Source organism: Diabrotica virgifera, chromosome 8 (assembly GCF_917563875.1).
Source record: "Diabrotica virgifera virgifera chromosome 8, PGI_DIABVI_V3a".
Classification (NCBI taxonomy): Eukaryota; Metazoa; Arthropoda; class Insecta; order Coleoptera; family Chrysomelidae; genus Diabrotica; species Diabrotica virgifera.
This window is the reverse complement of record NC_065450.1, coordinates 197,726,541-197,754,476: the sequence shown is the minus strand read 5'-3', so window position 1 is coordinate 197,754,476 and position 27,936 is coordinate 197,726,541. Positions and strand designations below refer to the sequence as shown.

At 33.2% G+C, this 27,936-nt stretch overlaps 1 protein-coding gene across 1 annotated transcript; it reads right to left on the bottom strand.

The window, feature by feature from the left end:
• Window positions 1–453: 453 nt before the first annotated feature.
• On the bottom strand, window positions 454–24,146 carry LOC126889275 (uncharacterized). The gene is made up of 4 exons (XM_050657390.1): window positions 23,842–24,146; window positions 12,933–16,247; window positions 7,606–10,038; window positions 454–5,746 (listed from the first exon to the last, which is right to left on the bottom strand). Exons 1-4 carry the CDS (start codon window positions 24,083–24,085, stop codon window positions 3,687–3,689), a joined length of 8,052 nt encoding a protein of 2,683 aa, XP_050513347.1. The 5' UTR covers window positions 24,086–24,146; the 3' UTR covers window positions 454–3,686.
• Between the last annotated feature and the right edge of the window lie 3,790 nt (window positions 24,147–27,936).

Here is a 27,936-nt window from a genome sequence, read left to right as displayed (position 1 = left end):
TATTTTCCTTTCCTTTAAACAGTTCCGTCAAGTATCTTTCCCATTCTTTTGCTGGTATGTTATTGTTTTCCTTCAATTCTGCCATTTCTTTCCGTTGGTTTCTTATGAATCTTAATATTTGTTTTTATGTTCCGTAGAAGTCGCTTTCCATCCTTTTTGTAAACTGTTCCCAGTGTTCATTTTTTGTTCTTCTTACCAATTGCTTTGTTTCATTTCGTATTATCTCATATCTCATATATTCATATCGTACATCTGTTTGCTGCCTGAATTCTGCCATCACAGGGAAAGGGATCTGAAGAATCGTAAGCCTCATAACAGATCCAATTTATAAAATACGTAAAACTAAAAAAAATCCAATTAAATTGTGAATTTTTTATTAATTTAGGTAACCACTGGCTTCAATTAGATACATATTACAATAATTACTTTCAGAATTCATTAAAGGACCCCGCAGAAACCTTATGGGAAATGGCTCTCTGTCAAATGCTCTGAAACTTTTAGTTCTGGTAGTCCTTGATGTGTAGAACAGAAGACTCAATGGGCGCATAGCTCCAAAAAATCATGGTTTTAAGATATAAGCCTCTGAAGTTATAGGTAGGTACAGTGAGGACGTTTGAGTTGGAATAAATTCAGTTTCTCGAGAATGGGCGACTCTGGAGATAAATTACAAATCAGGTCGGTTTTTATTTTTAAATTACAATTTTTTGGCATATATAATATTATACTAGTGACGTCATCCATCTGGACGTGATGGCGCAGTCGATGATTTTTTTAAATAATAATAGGGATCGTGTGATAGCTCATTTGAAAGGTTATTCAATTATATATTCAATAATATAAACAATATCATAATTATTTTTGCAGGGTGCCCAACAAACTTTTTTGAATTAAATTAATTGAGACATTATATAATTTATTTAATTCGAAATACATTTTTAGTCCGTTCTTTAACGGTAAAATATTGCAAAACCTCTAAATTTTAAAGAACCGTTTGGATTGACATGAAATTTGGCATACACATAGCTAACAAGTCAAAGAAAAAAGTGATATTGTGCCGATATGTGCTTTTGCCCTGGGGGTGGTTTTCACCCCCTCTTGGGGGTGAAAAATATTCGTCCAAAGAAAGTCAGGAAATGGATTAACTGGCTAATTTTAAGTACCTAACTTTTCTTCTATAGAGTGTTTTCACTAAGTCAATACTTTTCGAGTTATTTGACAGTGAATATGTTCATTTTGTCAACAAAATAACCACGCTTTTAGACGGTTTTTCGTAAATAACTCAAATAGTAAGTATTTTGTCGAAAAAGCATTTTTACCAAAAATATAGCCTGTAAAAAATTTAAAAAAATGTATATATCACGTCTCTACACCTAGTAGAAGCCGAGTTATAGCTAATGAAAAATAGGTTCATATTCGTCAAATTCCAAATGGAATACTTTAACGTGAAATAACCAAAAATTAAGCACATTTCGGGGAAAATTAATTACAACTTATTTAAAGTGTTTAAAAAAAATCGCGATTCAGAGGACTGGACTGCGCTCCGTATTCTAATTGAAAAGTAAGATTGTTTTGCCTTCGCATTGCAACTGAATAAAAATGGTATACATTTTTATTTTGTTTTCATTTTTGATTTATAAAAAAAATTTCTAACATCAAAATTAAACAAGTTACGCTCAAAATAAAGTTAGTCCCTTTTGGTTTTGGTAAAAAATCGAGAAAATCACCCCCTAATTAGTATCTTAAATGAACTTAATCGTTACGACTTCACAAGTTTCTTGACTCGTGTATATATTGTTTATATGATCTGTAAGTTTCATCGGTTCAAAGTCCTTATTATTGAAAGGGCTGTAGTTAAAAGGGGTTGAACGAGTCACTGATCACGAATGTATGCAAATTTAGAAACACCAAATCTTAATCAATTTTTGTCTAACAGAAAAACAAAAAATACATGATATTCAGAAAAGCAAATCTGACTTTTTTTATTTTTCGAGATTTTTGGTATCTCTAACAATTTTTAAGTTATTTTAAAAAAAAGCATATTTTTCAAAATTTCAATTTTTAAAAATTTTACTTTCAAACCAAATTGTTTCAAAAATAAGCACTTTGACACGATCAAACTTACAGATCATATAAACACAACATAAGTAAAATAATTTGTGGAGCGGTAACGATTAATTTCATTTAAGTTGCTAATTAGGGGGTGGTCTTCCCGATTTTTTTTGCAAAAACAAAAGGGACCAACTTTATTTTGAGCGTAACTTGCTTAAATTTAATGCTAGAAACTTTTTGTAAAAACAGAAATAAATCTTTTTTTTAACACTTTAAAAAAGTTCAAATAGGTTTTTCCCAAAAAGTGCTTAATTTTTTGGATATTTCACGTCGAAATATTCTATTTGAAATTTGGTGAACATGAATCTATTTTTCATTGACTATAACTCTGGTTCTACGAGATCCAGAGACCTAACGAGTACACCATTTTTTTTTACTTTTTTATGTGCTATATTTTTGCTAAGAACGTTTTTTTCGACAAAATACTTACTTATTGAGTTATTTGCGAAAAACCGTCCAAAAATGTGGTTATTTTGTTGAAAAATGAACATATTCACTCGCAAATAACTCGAAAAGTGTTGACTTGGCGAAAAAGCTCTATAGAACAAAAGTTACTTAAAATTAGTCAGTTTACCCATTTCCGGACTTATTTTGGACATAAATTTTTTCACCACCAACAGGGGGTGAAAGTCACCCCCAGGGCAAAAGCACACATCGGCACAATATCACTTTTTTTCTTTGACATGTAAGCTATACGTATGCCAAATTTCATGTCAAACCAAGGGGTTTTTTAAAATTTAGAGCAAAAACCGTGAAAAAATGGACTATTTACTGTTGTCCTAAAACAGGAAAAAATGTTTATTTGATAAATAAATATTGTTTTTCGCTTAAATTCAATATTAAAGCTGCCACCCACCTGCCTCAGCAGGTGGATGGCAGCTTTAGTGGCCTCAGTAGGTGGCATTAGCAGTTTGAATATTTAATTTAAGCGAAAAGCAATGTTTATTTTTCAAATTAACATTTTTTATGTTTTCTGACAGCAGTAAAATGTATTTCGAATTAAATAAATTATATACATTATTCTTTTGTCTCAATTAATTTAATTTAAAAAAAAAATTGTAAGCACCATGTATAAATAATTATGTTAATGTTTATATTAGTGAATAGAGAATTAAAGAACCTTTCAAATAAGCTATCACACAACCCCTTTCGCTTAAACTAAATGTTCAAACTGCTAAGAGGCAGGTGGGTGGCAGCTTTAATATTAAATTTAAGCGAAAAACAATATCTATTTATCAAATAAACATTTTTCCTGGTTTCGGACAACAGTGAAATGTATTTCGAATTAAATAAATTATATACATTCTTCTTTTTGTCTCAATTAATTTAATTCAAAACATTTTTTTGGACACCCTGTATAAATAATATTGTTAATGTTTATATTATTGAATAGAGAATTTAATAACCTTTCAAATGAGCTATTACACGACCCCTACTGTCATTTAAAAAAATTATCGATTGCGCCATCATGCCAATATGCCAAAAAAATATAATTTAAAAATAAAAATCGACCTATTTCGGGATTTATCTCCAGAGTCGCCCATTCTTGAGAAAATGAATTTATTCCAACCTGGTCCTTATCCACCTACCACCTGTAGTGTAGGTCCTTGAACAGTTACTCTTCGAGTGGATCTTTTTTCGCTCTTACTAGATTGTTCAACTTTGGTAACTTTGTGATTTGTCTGTGTTCTGACCACTTCATACGGTCGACTAACATCACCAATTTGTAGACTAGTGTGACTAGATTCGTGCTCCATATTGTTCAACTTTTCAGATTGGTGATTTGATTCTTCTGTATGTGTATGTAATATACTGAATGGCTGCTCAGCATATTGGAGTTGACTACTTGTGATAAGTCTAGATTTATGCTCAGAAGACTGCATCTTCTGACTGGATTCATGAGTGGTAGTTTTTTTAAGAAGATTGCTAGCATCTACTTGTGAATTTTGCTGAAGCATATCATTAGATATTTGCTGGTGATGTTTACTAACCAGGTCTTCTTGAAGGTCAAGATCTTTGTTCATTTTAGGTTGCTTATCAAATAACTCATTAAGACCATATAGATGTTTAACATGTTTCTGATCACCGCTCTGCTGTATTATCTGATTCGATTGATCAGTAGTAGCTTTCTTAAGTAAAGTATAGGGATGATCTATTTGTAGATTGTTCAATCTAATACCTGATTGTACAACGACACTAGATGGCCGGTTAGATTGTTTAGCACCAAAGTCTAGAGAATCTCCAAATTCTGATACTTTATGATTATATTGATCTTGAAATCCTTGTTCTTTGGTCTCTTCACGGTGCAAACCAAATTGTTGATTCAAGCTGTTCAGTTGTGTAGTTGTAAATTCTTGTGATGGTATTCTTTGAGCAGCCTGGTGATTGGTGACTACAGTCATGAACTGTATTGGCTGCTCAGCTAACGTAGATTTGTGTTGTGTTTGTTGTAGTCGTCCATTTGATATTTGGTTGGAATGTTTGCTAAATATGTCTAGTAAATCTTCAATTCTTCGATTTTTTTGAAGATCTATTCCTTTGTCCTCTTCACTATTCACAATAAATAATTTATTTAGATTATTTAGCTGGTCAGTTACATGATAAGATTGATGCTGTGATTTACTCTGACCAAACTCGTTGGTACTAGCTTTAATGCCCAGTTTAGACGGCTGTTCTGTGAGGAAGGATCTGTGTTGTGTTGTTTGCAATATTTTTCCAGAGTTTTGATCATATAGTTGTGTTAGTAAGTCTAAAGCAGGACTTCTATTTACATATTGAGGCTTTTTTCCAAACTGAGTATTTGTAGTCTTAGATATTAATCCAAATGGTTGTTCTGACTGGACTGATCTCTGCTGAGATATTTGCAAAATTTTTCCAGATTGCTGATCACTAGGCTGCTTCATCAAGTCTAATAAAGAGTTGAGATCGAAGTTTCTTTGATCTATATCTTTGGATTGTAGAATATTGTTGACTTTTCCATTTTCTTCAGATGCTATTCCTGATTGTCCAATTGTACTCATTTGTTTAAATACTTTCATTTTATTTCTAAGACTATTTCCTACATTAAAACGATGATTTAAGAATAAATCGTCATTAATAGATTGAAAATCTAGATTTGTAGGAAAGCTATCAAGACTACTACCATGTTGACTCGTACCAAATCTATTAAAGGCATTAGATGAAGACTTAAGTTCTTGAAAAACTTTCCCAAATTGTCCAAATTCTTGGTCGTTTAGTAAGCCATCATTATCAGAGACCTTTTGACTAAATGTAAACTTTTGTTCACCAGGATTAACGCCTTGACTATTCCACTTTAAGCTGGAAAATTTCACATTGCCGTCAGGATAGCTCTGTTGAATAAACCCACTACCTTGCCCATTGACATCTTGTCCACTAGATTGAACAGACCAAACTAAGGGCTGACTTTTCTGGTAGATTTGATATCTTTGACCAGAATTTCCACTAACTGTAATAGAGCTCTGCTGTTGTTGTTGACCAAATTGTTTGCCTGATTGCTGGAAAGACGTGCTTTTGAATCCACTAAATGTGTCTTCGGGAAGAGTGAAAGATACTGATCGAGTTGGTCTAAGCTTTGTATTCTTTTCTAACCTATCCATCTTCCAATCTTCTTGGGTATCTGTGAAAAAATTAATAATATTAAAAAATAATTTAAATACAACGTAATAAAATAAATAAAGTCCAGAAGATCCCATTGTGCTGGACACCTCAGAAGACGTTTCGACCAAAGAACAGGAAGGCTGGTGTGGGAGGAAGTCCCAACTGGAAGAAGACCACGCGGACGCCCTTGACTCCAGTGGCGAGATAATATAGCAGGAGACCTGACAGATAAGGACGTGGAGAATTCGATAGGGTTGCTCAAGTCAGAGAAGAGTGGAGTCATGTTGTTGAGTCGGTTAAAACCCACAAAGGGTTGTAACGCCACGGAGTAAGTAAATTTAAATATTGCAAAATAGTATACATTGATACAAAAACTGATTAAATGCTTAAGAAGAGCTGACCAATGGAACAGGGACGATCATGTAAACGCTGGAAATGGAATACAACATAAAAAAGGAAACTGGCATTAAAATATATTAACTCTATCTCTATGAAAACATAAATAATGGATGTCTATGTACAAAAGACGATTTAAAAAGAAAATAATATTGATGAAGAATTATCCGAGTTTTTAAGAAGTTTTTTTATTGATTGATTTGATGTAAATATAAGAGGAAAATAATACTGCGATAAAATCCATTTATAAAAGAAAAAAATCCTTAAACAGGGCTAGGTGAAAATGAAATAAAAGTTTTCTATAATTAATCATAGGATCTACTGAGTGATATGAAGGAAAACATACATGAATGTAAGGATTGAAAGGCAACAGTTAGTGAGGAAGTAAGCCAGTAAGCATATATTAGAAAAAATACAGGAATAAAGAAACAAGCGCTTATATGCTATTTATTGAGCTTGAGAAAGCATATGATAGAGTTCCTCGAGATATTCTATGGTGGGCATTCAATAAGAAAGAAGTCCCCCAGTAAATATGTGATTGTGAGAGACATGTATGAGGGAGTAACAACTGGTGTTAGAACAGGTATAGGATAATCCGATTGCATTTCATGTGATAGTCCAATTGCACTAGGCTCGGTGCTTAGTCCTTATTTATTCTCATTAGTTTCGGATCAGACACCGGAATAGTGGCGACAATCTCTTGAGGAAAAAGGTTTAAAACTTAGTAGGACAAAAACAAAGTATATGGAATGTTCATGTTTAAATATCTAGGCATCACGAGTTATTACAAATAAAATGATATCTTTGGATTGTGAAATGATTGTGAAAAGTAATAGTTATAGATAACTAGGATCAGTATGACAGAGTAATAGAAAAATAGGTGAAGATGCATGTAGTAGAATTACGGTTGGATGAATGAAGTGGAAGGAAGCGAATTATGTGTTCTATGATAGAAAAATTGTGAAGCTGAAGGGAAAATTCTATAAAACGCCTTAAGACGAGCTATGATGTACAGAACTGGTTGGTGCGTAGTTAAAAAGAAAGAGGAACAACGAATTCATGTGGCGGAAATGAGCTTGCTTAGATGGAGAAGGTGGTGTGACAAAAAACGATAATATTAAGAATGAATATAGGAGATGAAGTTAAGGGGTGGTAGAAATTGGTTCCAAAATGAGAGATCATAGGTTAAAATGGTTTGATTATATTCAACGTGCCGAGACATTAATCTCCCAATACCAAAAATTGCTGATCTGTGAGTTTTGGGAGGAGTAGGGGAGGAAGACCAAAGAAAACCTGAGGAGAAACTTAGGTGGGGCATGTCGGTAAAGGGGAATGATATTGATATGACTCAAGACAGAAACTTGTGGAGAAATGTAATGAGGGAAGATAATTTCGTATGGTAATAAAGGCAAAGATAATAATAAAAAAGAAAAAGATTCCAAGTAGATAAAACATAGTATTAATAACAAAAATTATCTTTACCTTGAATATCTCCATAAAGGTCAACATTTTTGATCACTGTTCCTCCTTTACCGTATCTATGAATGTTTCCCTTCAGCCTATCTCCATGTAGCTGAGTACCCATTACGTTGTCTACTTCATACATTTCTTTCTCACTTATATCCCCATTACTAATTCCACTCCCAGTACCAGTATATTTTTCTCCATGAACTTTACTAAAAACATGTTTTGAGCTATGCTTAGCACTTTGCTCCAAGTAACCCGAATTTCTATGGATTAGTTGAGGAGAAAAATCTTGATCTACGTCTACATGGTAAGTACCTCCTCCAACTTTCTCGAAAGATTTACTAAAACTGAGACTTTTGGATGGATTCATTATACTTTTGTACTTGGTTACACTTCTATCTTCACTATTTTCTTGTTCATTTTCAATATATTTACCAAGACCTTCTTGTTTTTTTATAGTATGGCCCGATGTTTTGAAGACGTTGCGGTATGTAGAGTCTTCAAGATCCTCGTCTAAGCCGACGGTTATTTGGCCTCCAGTCTGATAACCTTTTTCCACGTTTATCTTTGGTTCATTCAGTTTTAGTTTATTGTAGACAGTTTTACCTGCTGTATTATAATTTGATTTCGATTCTGGGAAGGTTGATACTGAATAACCAATATCTTCTGCCCCTTCTTCTCTTACAGTAGTTCCAAAACTTTGACCCGAGTGGATATAAATTCGTGACTGATCATTGGATTTAGCCATATGTCTTCGACCTTCATTTTCATATTCACTTTCTTGTCCTTCAGTTTCTGTAACACCATCACGGTTTTTACCATTGGATATCAGATACTTTGAACTTGCTTCCTTAGCCATATTTTTATATCTATCACCATAGTACTGGTTTTTACTAGCTCGTTTTAGAGATTCCTGTAGAAAATCATTGTCTAATACTTTTGAATGAGTATAAGAATTTTCGGCAACGATTTCTTCTTGTTTGTCTCTGAATCTTCGCTGATTATTATTATTGTGTTGTTTATTTAATTCCAAATTACTAGATTCATAGGAAGAATCTCTATAGATCTTTCCAGTTTTTTGTCTATGATACTGATTTTCCTGAGCTTTTATATCAATATCTTCCCCTATAGTAACAAGATCCGTCTTATCTTCTTCACTGTTACGAACACCATTTTCCTGTTGTTTGTATTGGTGATATTCATTTTCTTTTTGTGTATGAAATTGATTTCCATTATTTTTTGTATCAGAATCTTGTACTGTAAAAGTAATATGTCCATCATCTTCACTATGATGACTAATAGTTCTTTGGTTATTGAATTTGTTATCTGAGTTAGATTTTTCAACAGTTTGATAACTAGTTATAGTTGGTGTAACATATTTTCCATTATTTATCCCGATATGTCGGCCAGGTTTATAAACTATCTTTGTTTGTTTGGCGCCTCCTTTTCTAGTTTGATACTGATGACCTTCAGATCTACCAACTGTTTTATAATATGAGTCTTTTTCTAAATTGCTAGTTTCAGAATCAAGATCATCTGTAGCTGCAATAGATATTTCATCATCATTTCTCTTACTGTACTCAGTTAACTTAGCAAGTTGTTTTTGAGTGATATCTTCAATTTCTTTAGATTTCATAGTGGCTTTATGATACGAAACACTCCCATCTTCTTCTATTTTTGAGCCCATGTCTTCAATAAATAAATCAGTATTTTGTTTTTTAGTGTGCTGGTTATTTTTATTTTGAATATTGTCAACGTCATAGGAGTCTACTACATGACCATGTTTTCTATGATGAATGCCAGTTTCTGTAACATACTTCGAAGCTGCGTTTTCAATTTCACTTCTAAAGCCCTCATTTGTGTGTAGACGCTGTTTATGCTGCTGAATTGAGCCCATGCCATGGTAAGAAGCTTTATTTGAATCTTTAAGGTCATCATCGACAACAAAGCTGTCAAGACTACTACCTTGTTGACTTATTCCAATTGTATTAAAGGAACTAGATGTAGACTTAGCTCCTTGAAAACCCTTCCCCAAATGTCCAACATCATGGCCGGTTAATAAATGACCAGTATCAGAGATCTTTTGATTAAATATTAACTTTTGTTCTCCAGGGTTACCGCCTTGACTATTCCATTTCAAGCTGGAAAATTTCACATTGCCATCAGGATAGCTCTGTTGAACAAACCCACTACCTTGTCCATTAACTTCTTGTCCACCAGATTGAACAGACCAAACTAAAGGCTGAGATTTCTGGTAGATTTGGTATTTTTGACCAGAATTTCCACTAAATGTAACAGAGCTTTGTTGTTGACCAAATTGTTTGCCCGATTGCTGGAAAGATGTGCTTTTGAATCCACTAAATGTGTCTTCGGGAAGACTGAAAGATACTGATCGAGTTGGTCTATGCTTCTGTTCTAACCTATCCATCTTCCAATCTTCTTGGGTATCTGTCAAAAAAATTAATAATATTAGAAAGTAATTTAAATATTGCAAAATTGTGCAAATTGATACCTAAAACTAATTAAATTATTAAGAAGTGCTGACCCAACGGAACAGGGAAAATCATCAAAGCGCTGGAAATGGAATATAACATGAACAAGGAAACTAGTTCTAGCTCTAAAATGCCTAAAATGTGTCTCTATAAAGACATAAATACTCGATTTCTACATACAAAAGACGATTTAAAAAGAAGATAATATTGATGAAGGATGAACCGATTTTTAAAGAAGTTTCAAATTTGATTTATTAATTGATTTATGTAATGTCAACATAAGAGCAAAATAATACTGCGATAAAATCCAATAATAAAAGAGAAAAATACCCGAACAGGGTTGGATGAGAATGATTTCTATAATTAATTATGAGACATACTGAGTGCTATTCCGTCAGAGGAGAAAGTTTCAATAGGAGGTGATTTTAATGCACATGTCGGCCAATAAAAAACAGGATAGGAAGCAATACATGACGGAATGAGCTTTAGAACTAGAAATGAAGCTAACGTTGATATGCTTGAATTAGCAACATACTAGGTTGATCCAAACTAGAAATATCTCTACAGACTCATCCTATACAGGGTGTCAAGAAACTCTACCGACAAACGAAGACAGGAGATTCCTCAGATAATTTTAAGACAATTTAACCCAATTCACCCAGTCCGAAAATGCTTCTTAAGGGAGCTACAGCTCTTTGAAGAAGGCGTCATGAAATTAGTTTTTCTTAAATACCTCCAGAACGCTTCAATTTAGAAAAACAAAAACTGGTATGCATATTTACTTTTCAGAGATGAATCGATTTCATCCATTGCAAATTTCTAGTACCGGTCATAGGCGTCCGTTTTGGGTAGAGCAACGGGTATTTTATCGCATAACTTTTTTGTCCTTAACTTTTATGCATTTTTGACACCGGATTATTAAATTGTGAGGTATTCTAGTACTAAAAGGTACTTCTGATTTAAGTCGGTAGGACACACCGTTTTCTAGAAAAATCGATTTGAAAGTTTTTCGTTTATGGAATTTGAAAAAAAATTATAAGAACTTTTCAACAAAAAACGAAGTATTTTAGCAACATAAAGTAAGAGTTACTTTTAGTACTCGAATACCTCATAATTTAATAATCTAGTGTCAAAAATGCTCAAAAATTCAAGACAAAAAAGTTATGCTATAAAATAACTGTTGACCTACTCAAAACGGACGCTTATGACCAGTAATAGAAATTTGCAATTAAGAGAAAACAGTAGCGATCAACAGGTAGCGAAAACGCGTTCCAAGATTGCGGCTGTAATTTTGAATATTTTTTCGAGATATTTGGCACACGTATTCGTAATATAATAAAGAATGGCGGTACAGAGCCCAATTTCAAAAATATATTAATATGTGGAAATTACTCTGTAATTAAATACAATATTAAAAAAGCAAGCCTGTACCGCCATTAAGAAGAACAAAAAAATACACTTTCTTCAAATAAACTTTTTTATCCGTTGCCTAGATTTTGTGTCATTTTGGAACTACTAATGAAATTAAAAATTTTAGTAGTTCCAAAATGACACAAAATCTAGGCATCGGATAAAAAAGTTTATTTGAAGAAAGTGTATTTTTTGTTCTTCTTAATGGCGGTACAGGCTCGTTTTTTTAATATTGTATTTAATTATAGAGTAATTTCCACATATTATTATATTTTTCAAATTGGGCTCTGTACCGCCATTCTTTATTATATTACGAATACGTGTGCCAAATATCTCGAAAAAATATTCAAAATTACAGCCGCAATCTTGGAACGCGTTTTTGCTACCTGTTGATCGCTACTGTTTCCTCTTAATGAAATCGATTTATCTCTGGAATATAAATTAATGTACCAGTTTTTGTCTTTCTAAACAGTTTTTTTTTAAATTTTTTTTTAATTCAAAAGCGAAAAATTTTCAAATCGATTTTTCTAGAAAACGGTGTGTCCTACCGATTTAAAAAAGAGTACCTTTTAGTACTATAATACTTCACAATTTAATAATACAGTGTCAGAAATGCATAAAAGTTAAATATTAAAAAGTTATGCGATAAAATAACCGTTGCCCTACCCAAAACGGACGCCTATGATCGGTACTAGAAATTTGCAATAGATGGATTAGATTTATATCTTGAAGATAAATACGCGTACCAATTTTTGTTTTTCTAAATAGAAGCGTTCTAGAGGTATTTAAAAAAAAACTAATTACAAGACGCCATCTTCAAAGAGCTCTAGCTCCCTTAGGAAGCATTTTCGGACTAAGTGAATTGGGTTAAATTATCTTAAAATTATCTGAAGAATCTCCTGTCTTCGTTTGTCGGTAAAGTTTCTGGACACCCTGTATATCAAGTAATGTGAGAGTAACACATTGGTAATACTATTTTGTTAACACAAAATAATAAAAGACTAATTTACGAAAATAATTTCAAAAAGAGATAAAAAAATATTTTGACAGTTTATTAAAAGAAGAATTTAAGAGAATAGCAGTTGAGTTAACGGAGAGAACTTCAAAAAATAAAGAAAGGAAATGTAGTCGGGCCAGATAATATTCCTGGAGAAGTATGGATAACATTAGGAAAGACAAGAACAAGTTGGCTACCTAATCTATTTAATACAATTATGAAAGTTAGACAAATGCCAGAAGAATGGAAAAACAGTATATTAGCACATGTTTACAAAATCAAGTGAGGAGATATATAATGTACAAACTACTGGACCATAAAGTTACTTATTAACACCAAAAAAAAATATGGGAGAGGGTAAGTGATAGACAGATAAGTGAAGAAACCGAAATATCCAATAAATGAATAATCATTTTGTCTTTTTGAAAAACTATTACATTTACCTTGCATGTCTCCATAAACTCCGATATTTTTGATCACTGTTGCTTTGTTATTGTTTCTATAAATGTTTCCCTTCAGCCTGTCTCCATGAAGCTGACTACCCATTACGTTATCTACTTCATACATTTCTTGCCCACTTATATCACCACTACTAATTCCACTCCCAGTGCCAGTATATTTTTCTCCATGAACTTCACTAACAACATGTTTTGAGCTATGCTTAGCACTTTGCTCCGAGTAACTTGAAGTTCTATGGATTAAACTGTTACTCATAGCATTTTCATCCATTCCATCATTGTTTAAGCGTCCATAACTTTCTTCAACTATAACTGTGGGTGGTTGTACAATTTTTGCAGCTTTTACTACCATTTTGCCAAGTTGAGGAGAAAAATCTTGATCTACGTCTACGTGGTAGGTATCTCCTCCAACTTGTTCCAAAGATTTACTAAAAGTGAGGCTTTTTGATGGATTTATTATACTTTTGTACTTAGTTACACTTCCATCTTCACTATTTTCTTGTCCATTTTCAAAATATTTACCAAGGACTTGTTTTTTTACAGTTTGGCCAGATGTTTTGAAGACGTTGCGGTAGGTAGAGTCTCCAAGATCACCATCTAAGGTGAAGGTTATTTGAGCTCCATGCTGATGACCTCCTTCCATTTTTGTTTTTGTCCCTTCTTCTGCTACAGTAGTTCCAAAATCTTGACTGTTATGGATAGTAAATCGTGACTGATCTTCGGATTTAATCATATGTCTTCGACCTTTATTTTCATATCCACCTTCTTGTTCTTCAATTATTGTAACATCGTCACTGTTTTTACTATTTGATGTCAGATATTTTGAACTTGATTCCTTAACATTATTTTTATGTATATCTCCATGGTACTGGTTGTTACTAGCTCTCTTTACCGATTCCTGTAGATAATCACTGTCTAATAATTTTGAATGAGTATAAGAATCTTCGGCAACGATTTCTTTCTGTTTGTCTCTAAATATTCGCTGATTATTATTGTGCTGATTATTTAGTTCCAAATTACTAGATTCATGGGACAAATCTGTAGAGATCTTTCCAGTTCGGATCAAACTCGTACGTTTTTCATTTGCTGTTTGTCTATGATACTGATTTTCCTGATCCTGCATATCAATACCTTCCCCTATAGTAACAAGTTCCGTCTTATCTTCTTCACTGTGACTCACACCATTTCCCTGTTTTTTGTAATGGTGATATTCATCTTCTTTTTGTGTATGAAATTTATTTCCATGATTCTTTGTATCAGAATCTTGTAAAGTAAGAGTAATATATCCTTCATCATCTTTACTATGATGGCTAGTAATCCTTTGGTTTTTATATTTGTTATCTGAATTAGATTTTCCAACCGTTTCATAACTGTTTATAGTTGATATGATATCTTTTCCATTATTTAACTCGAAGCTGTGGCCAGTTTTATCTATCTTTGTTTGTTTAGCGCTTCCTTCTCGATGGTGATACTGATAACCTTCGGATTTACTAAATGTTTTTGAGTATTTTTCTAAATTGCTAGTTTCAGAATCAAGATCATATGTATCTCCAACAGATATTTCTTTATCATTTTTCTTACCATACTCACTTGACTTAGTATATTCTCTACTTTGAGTGTCGCGCTCAATTTCTTTATTAGTGGCTTTGTGATACGAAACACTCCCATCTTCTTCGATTTTTGAACCCATGTCTTCAATAAATAAATTAGTACTTTGTTTTTTATTGTGCTGTTTATTTTTATTTTGAATATTGTCAACTTCATAGGAGTCTACTACATGACCATTTTTTCTTTGATGAATGTCAGTTTCTGCAACATACTTCGAAGCTGTGTTTTCAATTTTACTTCTAACGCCCTCATTTTTATGTATTTGCTGTATCTGATGTTGACTTGAGCTCATGTCATGGTAAGAAGCTTTATTTGAAGCTTTAAGATCATCATCAATAACTCCTGTAATTTTAATTGTAATATCTTTCCCATTTTCTCCATCAAGTGTATGTCGATTATTGGTTTTGAAGTTTTCTAAGATATTCTGGTTCTGTATTTCATGCATCAAGTTTGTGACACTTTCAGAGCTCTTGTGGGTGTCTTCAGATCCACTAATTGAAAGTTTTTGTTCCTTTTTGCTACCATGGAATCGATGTTCACTATTTCGGTTGTGATCTTGGTGGTGTTCAAATTTGTCTCTATTGCTATGTATTTCTTTAATACCTTTGGAGGTTTCTCTGTTTTCATTCCTGAATATTTGTTGTCCATTTTTCATTCCATGTTTATGATGATTCTTAGATATTAAATCTACGTAGGTATTATGAGACGACACTTTGCTAGTTTGATCTTTATTTATCTTGAGTCTATTGTTGCTTTCAACATGTCTTTCATTTATTTTTTGGTGCATTTGACGTTCATTTTTCTTTTCGAGCTCTTGACGATTTTTACTGTTAGTAATTATATGGGTATGATGAGAAGACCATTTTTTATTGTTCACATGAGCATTGATTAGGTCTTTATCGATCTTGACTCCGTGGTTGCTTTCAACATATCTTCCCGTCATGGTGTGGTGCATGTTTCTTCTTCGTTTGGAATTACTTTCAGTTCCACTCGAAAACACTTGGCGGTGATTTTTCTTTACGCCGTTGTGATGATTCTGGACGTTCGTAATTGCATGGGTCTGATGAGAAGACTTTTTTTGATTGTTTCTATGAAAATTTATCTCTTTTTCGCCAATTTGAGTTCTGGCGACCTTGAGCCCACTGTGGCTTTCGCCGTGACGTTCTATAATTTGGTGCATATTTCCTTCCATTTTTCTATGCTCCCGTAACATTTTCCCGTTTCTAACTGTGTGTCCGTTTTGCCTCAAAAATGTGTGTTGCATTTGATGGGTATTTTTACCTGTTAATACTTTTCTACCATTTTCTGAACCAGACTCTGTAAGCACTATTGCGCTATCAGTTTGTGGAATATTTAAATTGATAACAACTGCTCTTTCTTCTCCGTTAGAATGTTTTTGTTCCTTTTCATCTTGACTTAATCTAAATTTACCTTCAGTTTGACCAATATGATGAAATTGATTATGTTCTCCCATTTTGATCACTTTATTACGACCATTTGTAAAATCTTCAAAATGTTGTCCAGTTTCTCTTAGACTACTTTGAGATTTGTGTTGAATTCTTTCATCTTCATGTTGGTGCTCGTTTATTAAAGATTTTCGAGAATGCTTGTAGTTTTGGGTGTTTTTGTCTTGTGTGTATTCTCCCGTTACAGCATACTTGGATTCTTCGGATGCGGCATGTCCAAATTTACCTAAAAAAAGTATAGATCATTAAATAAGATCCATGTTTATCAAAGATAAATATTAAGAACTGTTAAAAAAAGTTAGGCACCTCAGATTTATAGCTGAGAAAAAAGTAAGAGGCAGAATATCAAATAAGTAAATCAAGAAATCACTGTAGTCGTAGTGTTTATGATGTTATACGAAGGGAAGATGGGATTGTAATTGTAACCAGAAATTTAGACGATGGGAAGTGGAAAAATAGCCAGAAGGGCATGGGGTTTAAAACCAACAGCCAACAGATCACTAGAACTACCTTTTGAAGATGGCCACATAAAATATCTAGGTAGTTGAATTGAAGGTAACAAATATGATTTTCATATCCACAAACATAGCAGGTTATGCTAGTATTATTTGACTTATAAAGTTTTATCATTGTAAAATAGAAGCAAATAATGTGAGCGCCATAATACGAGAAGGTAAAAATAAAGAACAGATAGGTATACAGAAGCTAATGACGGAAAGCACTGAGGAAAAAAGTGTCTAAACAAAGACTACCTAAAAAGGGAATGACTTCTAAAATCTAATAGATATAGTATTATAGTATTCAAAAATATTCCCAAAATACTATGTGAACATAGTGCTAGGTGATGCTAATGCAAAAGTAGGAACAGAAGAAATATACGTACCTACCCACTATAGGAAAATATAGTCTGCATGAAGTAACGACCGAAAGTATTCACTTCCTAATATATTTCTTCTTTAGAAAGAAATATGATCATTATGAGCACGTACTTCCAATATACCAAGTACATAAACGAATATATCGTTGAACATGAAGACAGCCAGATCGGAAAAACGTAAACCAAATCGATCATAAGAATATATAGAAGACCATATGCATACTCAGATCACCTGGATCACCTTATATATTGAAAAAGCTTTTATACCAGTTCTTAGAAACCAATAAAAAATATATAGCTACGAAACCTTTTAGACTACTGTCAGAAGAAAAACAAAGTAAATTTGAGAGAATAGTCACCAGACAATTATACAGAGAGAGTCTGTAAAGTGGAATAAATTCAATATCTCAAATACTAATTGTTTTTTTGGAAAATGCTCAGACCCGTCGATTAGTATTTCAAATTGTCCTTTTTGACATTCAATAAAAATGTATACAGGGTGTCCCAATTTAGAGATATGACGTCATCGTCGATTTTCTTAAATGGCAACACTGTCATTTTGATAGCTAATTTGATAGGGTTTGTAAAGTTATACATAACTGCAAAATATCAAATTTTTATTCTCTACCATTTACAAGATAATAGAAAATAACAAAGTTATATCTGTAATTTGGAATATATTCAATAATTAAAATACTAACTGATTTTTTGAAAAATGCTCAGACCCGTCGATTAGTATATCAAATTGTCATTTTTGACATATAATAATAATGTATACAGGGTGTCCCAATTTAGAGATATGACGTCATCGTTGATTTTCTTAAATGGCAACACTATCATTTTGATAGCTATTTTGATAGCGTGTGTAAAGTTATACACATCTGAAAAATTTCAAAATTTTATTCCCTACCATTTACAAGATAATAAAAAATAACAAAGTTATGAAGAACAAGAAGTAATCAAATAATAATTGAATTTATTTATTTCAATTAAGCAAATGCTCATAACGTTGCCCATTGACAATTTGACAATAATTGAGGGCAACATTATGAGTTTTTGCTTAATTTATTGAAATAATTAAATTCAATTATTAGTTGATTACTTCTTTTTCATAACTTTGTTATTTTTTATTATCATCTAAATGGTAGAGAATACAAATTTGAAATTTTGCAGTTGTGTATAACTTTACACACCCTATCAAAATAGCTATCAAAATGACAGTGTTGCCATTTAAGAAAATCAACGATGACGTCATATCTCTAAATTGGGACACCCTGTATACATTATTATTATATGTCAAAAAGGACAATTTGATATACTAATCGACGGGTCTGAGCATTTTTCAAAAAAACAATTAGTATTTGAGATATTGAATTTATTCCAAATTACAGATATAACTTTGTTATGTTCTATTATCTTGTAAATGGTAGAGAATAAAAATTTGATATTTTGCAGTTATGTATAACTTTACAAACCCTATCAAATTAGCTATCAAAATGACAGTGTTGCCATTTAAGAAAATCGACGATGACGTCATATCTCTAAATTGGGACACCCTGTATACATTATTATTGAATGTCAAAAAGAACAATTTGAAATACTAATCGACGGGTCTGAGCATTTTCCAAAAAAACAATTAGTATTTGAGATATTGAATTTATTCCACTTTACAGACTCTCTCTGTATAATATTACAGAATATGGAAATATTAGCAAGCCAATAATAGAAATATTGAACACAAAGAAAAGTTTGATGAGATATGTAAAATAGAACTAGATAAACGAAAATAAATTAAGATTCAAAATTGCAAGAAAAAACACAGGAAATAGAGAGAAAATACAACGAACAAAGGAAATAAGCCAAAACAATCATAAGATCAAAGAAAAGAAAATACTTACAATGAAGGTAAATTGAAAAGAGTATAAGAAAGCTTTAAAAATAGAGAAATAGAAACTTATATCAATGGGTGAAAAATAAGAAAAAGGAAACCTGTACACTACAAATGCAAAAATAGAAATAATTTAGTAAGGGTAAATAGTGCTTAGATGTAAAAAATACTGAAAAGCTCTTAAATGAAATATCCACAATAGAATATGAAGAAGAACAAGGACTGAAGGAAAATACATATCAAGCAGGAACAAAAGAAAAACCGGCTAAGAAAAAAAATAATAGAGGAACTAAATAAAAATTAGAGCCTAGGAAAGGATGAAATAACAGCTGAAATGTTGAAAAATGGAATACCGGTACTAATTAAGCATTTGAAAAAGTCTAAATAATAAGAATACATTTCGAGAGAATGGGCAGAAGCTACACTTTGCTTAATTCACAAAAAAGCTACAAAAGTTTATTCCAGAATTACAGAGGAGTTGTTGGATATAAAATATTTGCAGTAATACGCCAGTCAATGGGAGCAAGAATAGGATATTACCTCCGAATTCTATCCTACTGCATTAATTTTAATGAAATTTTATCTCCTAATTCAAAGTCTACCCTATGCCGATGTGTGCTTTTATCTTGGGGGTGGTTCCCACCCCTTCTGAGGGGTGCAAAATTTTTTGGTTAAAATTACCAAGGAATTCGCTAGAGAACCTAATTCGAAGCAAAAACTGTTCGATAATTTTTTTTTGAAAACTCAATACTTTTTGAGATATTCGTGGTTAAAAATTGGCCATTTTCATTGAAACATAATACCTTTTCGAACGATTTTTTGCGAATGCCTTAAAAACTATGCATCTAACTAAAAAACTACATTAAAACGATAATCCAGAAAACTACCACCCCATAGCTCTACTCAGCATGGTATATAAACTATTAGAAAAGCTTCTCCTCAACAGAATTAGTCACAGGATACTAGAAACTGTCCCCATTGAACAAGCTGGCTTCCGCCCTCATCGAAGCTGTACGGACCAAGTGCTGTCATTAACAACTTTTATAGAAGCTAGTTTTCAAAAGAAACAAAAGACAGCAACAGTATTTATAGATCTAACAGCAGCATATGATACTGTTTGGAGACAGGGATTAATATCTAAACTGGCCCGCATTATCCCCTGCAGAAAGATAATTAACCTCATTGACAACATGCTGACCAACAGAGCCTTCCAGGTTATAATGGGAAAGGAGACGAGTAGACAGATGAAACTTAACAATGGTCTTCCACAGGGTTCTGTCCTTGTCCCTTTACTTTTCAGCCTCTATATTGCTGACATGTCTGAAACCGAATCTCGGAAGTTTGGATATGCTGACGACTGGACCCTTGCAACAAGCCACCAATCTTTAGGAACTACAGAAATCACTCTCACGAATGACTTATCCATCCTCAGCGAATACCTTAAGAAATGGAGACTACAGCCAAGTACTACAAAAACTGAAGTATCAGCTTTTCATCTAAACAACAAGTTGGCAAACAGAGAATTACGAGTGTATTTTAATAACAAGCTGTTAAAACACAATAAATACCCGAAATACCTTGGGGTTACTCTAGACAGAACGCTCACATTCAGAGAACACCTGACGAAAACAGCAGCAAAATTGAAAACACGCAACAATATAATACAGAAACTCTGCGGCACTACATGGGGGTCCACAGCATCAACATTAAGATCCTCTGTTCTTGGCCTGATATATCCGGTGGCAGAATACTGTGCTCCAGTGTGGCTAAATAGCAGGCATACCCACCTGGTCGACACCCAACTAAACCGTACTATGCGTATGATAACAGGCACAATTAAGCCCACCCCTACAATGTGGCTACCTACCCTTAGTAATATAGCACCACCCAACCTACGCCGCGAACATGCATTGGTTAAAGAATATAACAAAATAATGGACAGTCGCCAGCTTCTAGTCCACATCGACATCCCCGATATTCTTGGAAACCGTCTCCGATCCAGGTTACCCCCTCTACAATCTGCTCAAGCGCTGCAGCAATCCAACTTTGACTTAAATACCAGATGGAGAGAAGATCGGGAAAGTAGGACAGATCCGCATTACCATAGTCTACCGGACATCATAGGGAAACCTGGCGAATTTGAACGTCCCCGTAAGATTTGGGCAGCCCTTAATCGAATTCGAACAAACTGTGGAAGATGCGCCGACTCCCTCCACAGATGGGGTAAACTCCCCTCGCCTTCTTGTGACTGCGGCGCTGCAAGACAGACGATCAGTCACATAGTTCAGGACTGCCCACGCAGAGCATACACAGGCGACCCTATAGACTTTGTAATGGCAACCGAAGGGTCAATCGAATATATAAAAAAATTGGACATCTGTTTGTGATGCATTGTATAATGCATAAATCTAAATATATTCTGTGATATACTTAAGCCATACGCTAAATAAAAACTACATTAAACGTTTTTGTAGGTTATAAAAAAACAAAGAAACACTTGCCTTCATAAACCTTCTAGTTATAGTCTAAGAGCTATAGCCGAAAAATCATCGTCATAAGAAGTAATATGGAGTTTGGCATGTGAAATGTGTCTATTGTATATTGATAATTATGACCCCTTTCAGGCTGACACCTCAGTGGATACAGGAAGTAGCAATAAGGGATGAAAGGGGAAAATTATAAAGTCTTTAAAGGTCTTCACCTCCTATTTTGTTAAACTTGTTTGAGGTCTGCCTCTACTTCTTTTGCTTGCCTGTGGTCACCATTCGAGAATTCGCTTCGTCCGACGGTTCTCTTCCATTTTTCCGATATGTCCTGCCCATTTCCATTTTAACATGGCAATCTTCTGGATCATATCTGTTACTTTTGATGGTCTTCTTGTCTCTTCATTGGACTTTTGATCACTGAGCTTAATGTTGAGCATTCTCCGTTCCATAGCTCTTTGGGTCACTATTCATATATTTATATAGGAAGATTAAATAAGGGAAAAACAGATAAAAATTTAAATGCTTACATTAATAAGTGAAGACAAGTAGGGGATATCGAATATATAAAAATATTTAGAAATTATTAAAAAAGTTAAAACAGTAGAAAGAACTATATTTACTTTCACCTTTGGTTGTAAATCTTTAAAGACTTACAATTTTCAAAAATGAATTTCGTTGCAAAAGGAAAATACAGCCGCACCATATTCTAGTCCAATCAGAGAGTGCAGCAAGCACCTCTACCGGTTTCGAAACTTATTAGTCTCTCATCAGCAGTTGCCGCTAGGGCATCTATGCCATTTCGTTCGTTGCAATCCGTGACTGCACGCCCGGGTTTGTTTTGGTTGGATCAGAGAGAGCAGCATATGTACCTCTTGATGAGAGACTAATAACTTTCGAAACCGGTAGAGGTGCTTGCTGCACTCTCTGATTGGACTAGAATATGGTGCGGCTGTATTTTCGTTTTGCAACGAAATTGAAAATGGTTATTCATTTTTGATTTATATCTTTACTCTGATTGGAGTACAAAGGGAACCATTCTCGTTGGAACTTTACCGCGCTGAGCAGATGGGACGTGAATTATAAATTGTAAAATTCCCTCATCTTCCTTAGTCTCAGCATCCGTTATGGCTTGCAAATTGTAGAAGCCTCGGAGGTGTAGCCAGAGAAGGTTCCCATTTTTTCAGTCTGGTGGGATGTGGAGTAACATTATGTTGTTTTATATGCGATTAGATTGAAAACTTAGTCTTTTGCTAGCAATTGCCGCTAGGGCATCTATGCCATTTCGTTCGTTGCAATCCGTGACTGCACGCCGGGGTTTGTTTTGGTTGGATCAGAGAGAGCAGCATATGTACCTCCTGATAAGAGACTAATAAGTTTCGAAACCGGTAGAGGTGCTTGCTGCACTCTCTGATTGAACTAGAATACGGTGCGGCTGTATTTTTGTTTTGCAACCAAATTGAAAATGGTTATTCATTTTTGAAAATGGTAAGTCTTTAAAGACGCCGCCTGTTACAAGCAAGTCGGTTTTAAAAGTGCTCTCTCAGAAAAATTGTGAATTGGGGTATGAACACTTTATATTTAAACTGAAGAACTGTCAACCATATACCAATAGATGCAAAGAAAAATTTGAGAAGAAAGATTTCAAAAATATTATTCTATTTTTCTAATAAAAGGAAAAGTTCAAAATTAGTAAATTATTCCTTAAAATTAAAGTAAAAGTTTTTAGTATAAGCAATTTTAATACATCAACTTTTTGCATTCTAAGTAACGTTTTTGTTTAAAACAGTAATACGGTCTGTTATAATAAAGGTGACCATACACTAAAATGCACCGCAGTAAAGATATGGAACAGAAAATTGATGCGATCTTTGAAAAACTATTAAAGTTAGATCTACTGGAAAAACAAAACATGAGAATGGAAGACAAAATCGACACAATTACTAAAGAATTGGCAGAACTAACAGAAGAAAACACAGAGTTAAAAGAAAAGAATCAAGAACTTCAAACAATATTGCAAATTCAAGAAAAAAGGGTAGAGGTATTAGAAAGAGAAGTAAGAAAAAAGAATCTGATCATCCAAGGAATAGAAGAGATCGAAACTGAAGACGAAACGCAAATCAAGCATAAGATTTCAGAAATATCAAGAAAATTCTTATATAAGATTTCAAAAATATCAGCATATGTGCCTCCTGATGAGAGATTAATAAGTTTCGAAACAGGTAGAGGTGCTTGCTGCACTCTCTGATTGGACTAGAATATGGTGCGGGTGTATTTTCGTTTTGCAACAAAATTGAAAATGGTTATTGATTTTTGATTTACATCTTTACTCTGATTGGAGCACGAAGGGAACCATTCTCGTTGGAACTTTACCGCGCTGAGCAGTTGGGACGTGAATTATAAATTGTAAAATTTCCTCATCTTCCTTAGTCTCAGCATCCGTTATGGCTTGCAAATTATAGAAGCTTTGGAGGTGTAACCAGAGAAGGTTCCCCTTGTTTTCAGTCTGGTGGGATGTGGAGTAACATTATGTTGTTTTATATGCCATTAGATTGAAAACTTAGTCACTTACCATTTTCTTTATGATGGTTTTCCACAGAAACCTGAGATGCATCTTCTGAATTTTTGTGAATTGCACGGTGGTACGTTTGAGAGCTCCCAGCTTTAGCTTCATGAGAACTACTACTGGAACTACTACTGGAACTACTGCTGTAACTACTGCTACTAGAACTACTACTGCTGGATTTATAAGAGTTGCTTTGTTCAAAATGGCTACTACCACTGTTCCCTACACTTATACTTTCTTCTCGTGCCATGTCATAAGTAGGTATCGACAATGATTTTGTAGTGCTTTGTAGCAGCAACAAAATTGCAGAAAGTTTTATAATCTACAAGAAAAACAACATAAAATGTTAAAATCAATGGGAAAATCCTAGTAGCTGTTATAGCTATATAGCATATAAAATGTTAAAGAATTGTTAATAAAAATAAAAGACACAGTGAGAAAACATTAATAGTTATCTAAAAGTAATTGTTTTTCATCTCTACTTTTAGTTTTAAGATGGTGATGGGATATACCCTTGTCTTACACCTTATTTTATAGATTTGACTGTTTTTATTGAACTGTTAAATAATGAAATAAAGATACGAAAAGTACAAAACTTCGACCACGTGATGAGAGGAAAAAAATATCAGCTTCTGCAAAATACCATACAGGGAAATATTTTAGGAAGCATAGTGTTGGAAGGTGACGAATGTCATGGCTATGCAACCTCACAGAGTGATTTAATTGCTCGAGCTATTTAGAACAGCTTTAAACAGAATACAGACAGGGATGTATACTATCTCCACGATTATTCAATATACAGGGTGAGTCACCACTAACGGGACGGAAGATTACAGCGAAATGGTAAAGGATTTGAAAAAAATTTAAATTGAATAGTTTGTAAGTTGATAAAAGCTACATTTTAAAATTATTTTGAAATACACAGGGTGTCCCAATAAATGGCGGCGTATCAAAGTTATATTTTTTCTTATGGAACACCCTATATTTTATTGCATTTTTTAATTTTCCGCAAAAAATAAGGTATAGTTTCATAAGGCTTTCCTATACCTATGTACAGAGTGTTCTGAGTTATGTTGACTTTTCTTAAAATGTAAAGTTTTAAAAGAAGGCTTATTCTCAAGTTATTTAAGAAATTATAAAAACATTAGTTTTACATCTAAATAGTTGGATATTGGTTGAATGTATTCCATGATTAATTATTACACATTTGTCTACAGGGTGTTCAAAATTTATAGTTTTATTAGTGGGGTATTCATTGTGTCATATGATGCGTATTTTAAATAGAAAACCATGTATATTAATAAATAATTATACTTAACAAATTTACCTCTTTCTAATGGTGTATGGATGTCCTATACCTAGGTCTCATAGTTTTTGCGTAATTTACAATTATTTAAATTCTTACTCTGTAAATCGATTTTAAAACAAAAGATGAAGTTAATTAATGTCATTGTATGCCATTGTCATTTTATGACAATACGGTCTGGTAATTATCTTATAATTAATGCATTCCATGGTTGATTATTACACATTTATTTACAGGGTGTTCAAAATTTGCAGTTTCATTATTAGATTATTTAATGTAGCATAATATGATGGGTATTTTATTAGAACACCATGTATATTAATCAAAGATTGTACTAAAAAATGTAATGATTGTAAAAAAATTCATCTTGGTCAATTCAGGTGGCCAAATATATGGACCTAATCTATCTATCTATTTATTTCTAAATTTTATGTTGAGGTTGTTCTTAACATTACGTCAAAAATAATCAGGAGCTCCGTCCAATTGGAGCCACATGTTTGTTCGCACGCTAAGTGGAAGGTTATAAGAAGGATTCAAAAAACTTGTTTTAAGAAATTTAAAAAAGTTGCTCCATTCAGATTTTCGTCAAAAAAATATGGGTCGATAACGTACTGGCTCAGAATACTGCCTCAAACAGTAACACTTCATCGGTGTTGGCGATCAACAGTAAAATGTTTGTTTACTGTATCATAATAAAATGAAAGCTAGGTCTATTAACTAGACGATTATTACTAAAAGTAGGTAGATTCGTCTGTACAGAATACATTCTTAAAAAAAAATCAGGATCTTCTCCAAATTCTAAAGTCTATAAACGAAAAGTTAAACGTTCCTATTCTGTCTAATGCTGGTGTAGTTGAGTTTTACACGGATGATAGTGGTTTTTCATATGTATTCTACATACACTTGTTAGACTGATCTCCAATTGACTTGACATTTTTCACGTAGGTACAGTAAAACCTCGATATAACGGACCTCTATTTAACGGACTTCGGATATAACGGACAAAAAATCCGGTCAAATGTAAAAAAATTAAAATCGTCCTGTTAATATTTCTGCCCATACCAAGATACATTGCATAACAACGGGGTCGCCGTGGATCCCAAACGCTATATTTTACAAAGAACTTCAATAAACTTTTTATTATAGCATAATGAGGACAAATTTCTAAAAAGTCTGATTTATTTTAAACCTATTTTTATATAACGGACTTTCGGCTTTAACGAACACCCCGTCCCCCCAATTAGTCCGTTATATCGAGGTTTTACTGTACTAGTATTTGGGTTTTCCGTAACAGAAAGCAGGACATCGAGTTTGTTGACGTCATCAAAAATAAATGGTTTATTTTTATTTAACTTTTCCTACCTATTCAACATTACCAGCAGCACGGAATCTATCGAGAAATTTCTCAAAAACGTCCTTTTTTGGGTGTCCTCTATCAGGATACTTTTAAGCGTAAACTTTAGAAGCTAAGAGAAAATTTAAATATATTCCCCAATGCAAAATAGCATGTCTACTCTTTCATAGATAGTGTGATTATTCATTTTTAGTAACAATTAAATTTGAATGTAATTGGCTCTTCCAAAGCCATTTTTAAGTAAAAAAATTTGAATATCATACACGTATGTTTATAGTTTTGATAATTACCAGACCGTACTGTCATAAACTGACAATGTCATACAATGACATTAAGCGTTTGTTTTAAAATCGATTTACAGATTAAGAATTTAAATAATTGTAAATTACTCAAAAACTATGACACCTAGGTATAGGACATTCATATACCATTCGAAAGAGATAAATTTGGTTAGTATAATTATTTATTAATATACATGGTGTTCTATTTAAAATAAGCATCATATGACACATTGAATACTCCAATAATAAAACTGTAAATTTTGAACACCCTGTAGACAAATGTATAATAATTAGCCATGGAATACATTCAACCAATATCCAACTATTTAGATGTAAAAGTAATGTTTTTATAATTTCTTAAATAACTTGATAATAAGCCTTCTTTTAAAACTTTACATTTTAAGAAAAGTCAACATAACTCAGAACACTCTGTACATAGGTATAGGGAAGCCTTATGAAACTATACCTTATTTTTTGGGGACAATTAAAAAATGCAATAAAATACAGGGTGTTCTATAAGAAAAAATATAACTTTGATACGCCGCCATTTATTGGGACACCCTGTATATTTCAAAATAATTTTAAAATGTAGCCTTTATCAACTTACAAAACTATTCAATTTGAATTTTTTTTAAACCTTTTACCGTTTAGCTGTAATCTTCCGTCCCGTTAGTGGTGACTCACCCTGTATATGGAGAGCATATTATGAGAAGAGCACTTGAAGGATGGGAAAAAGGAATCTCAATAAATGGTCATAAAATAAACAACCTACGTTTCGCAGATGACACATCCCTTCTTGCAAATAGTCAAGCAGAGCTGATTGGTCTTATACGACTGGTTGAAAACGAAAGTCAAATATTTGGTCTGCAATTAAACATATTAAAGACAAAGACCATGATAGTGGATAGACTACATAACAATCATCCACACATAACCACAATTGATCGGTTTGAGGTTGTGAGCTCATACTTATATCTGGGATCATTAATCACAAACACAGGGTCACTACAGGAAGAAATAAAACGTAGATGTGTTCTAGCAAAAGTCGCCACAGTAAAAATGACCACAATATGGAAGGACTGTCAAATTTTAAGAGCGTTAAAGATGAGGTTGATCAACTGCTTAATATTCCCAATACTGACCTACGGATGTGAATCTTG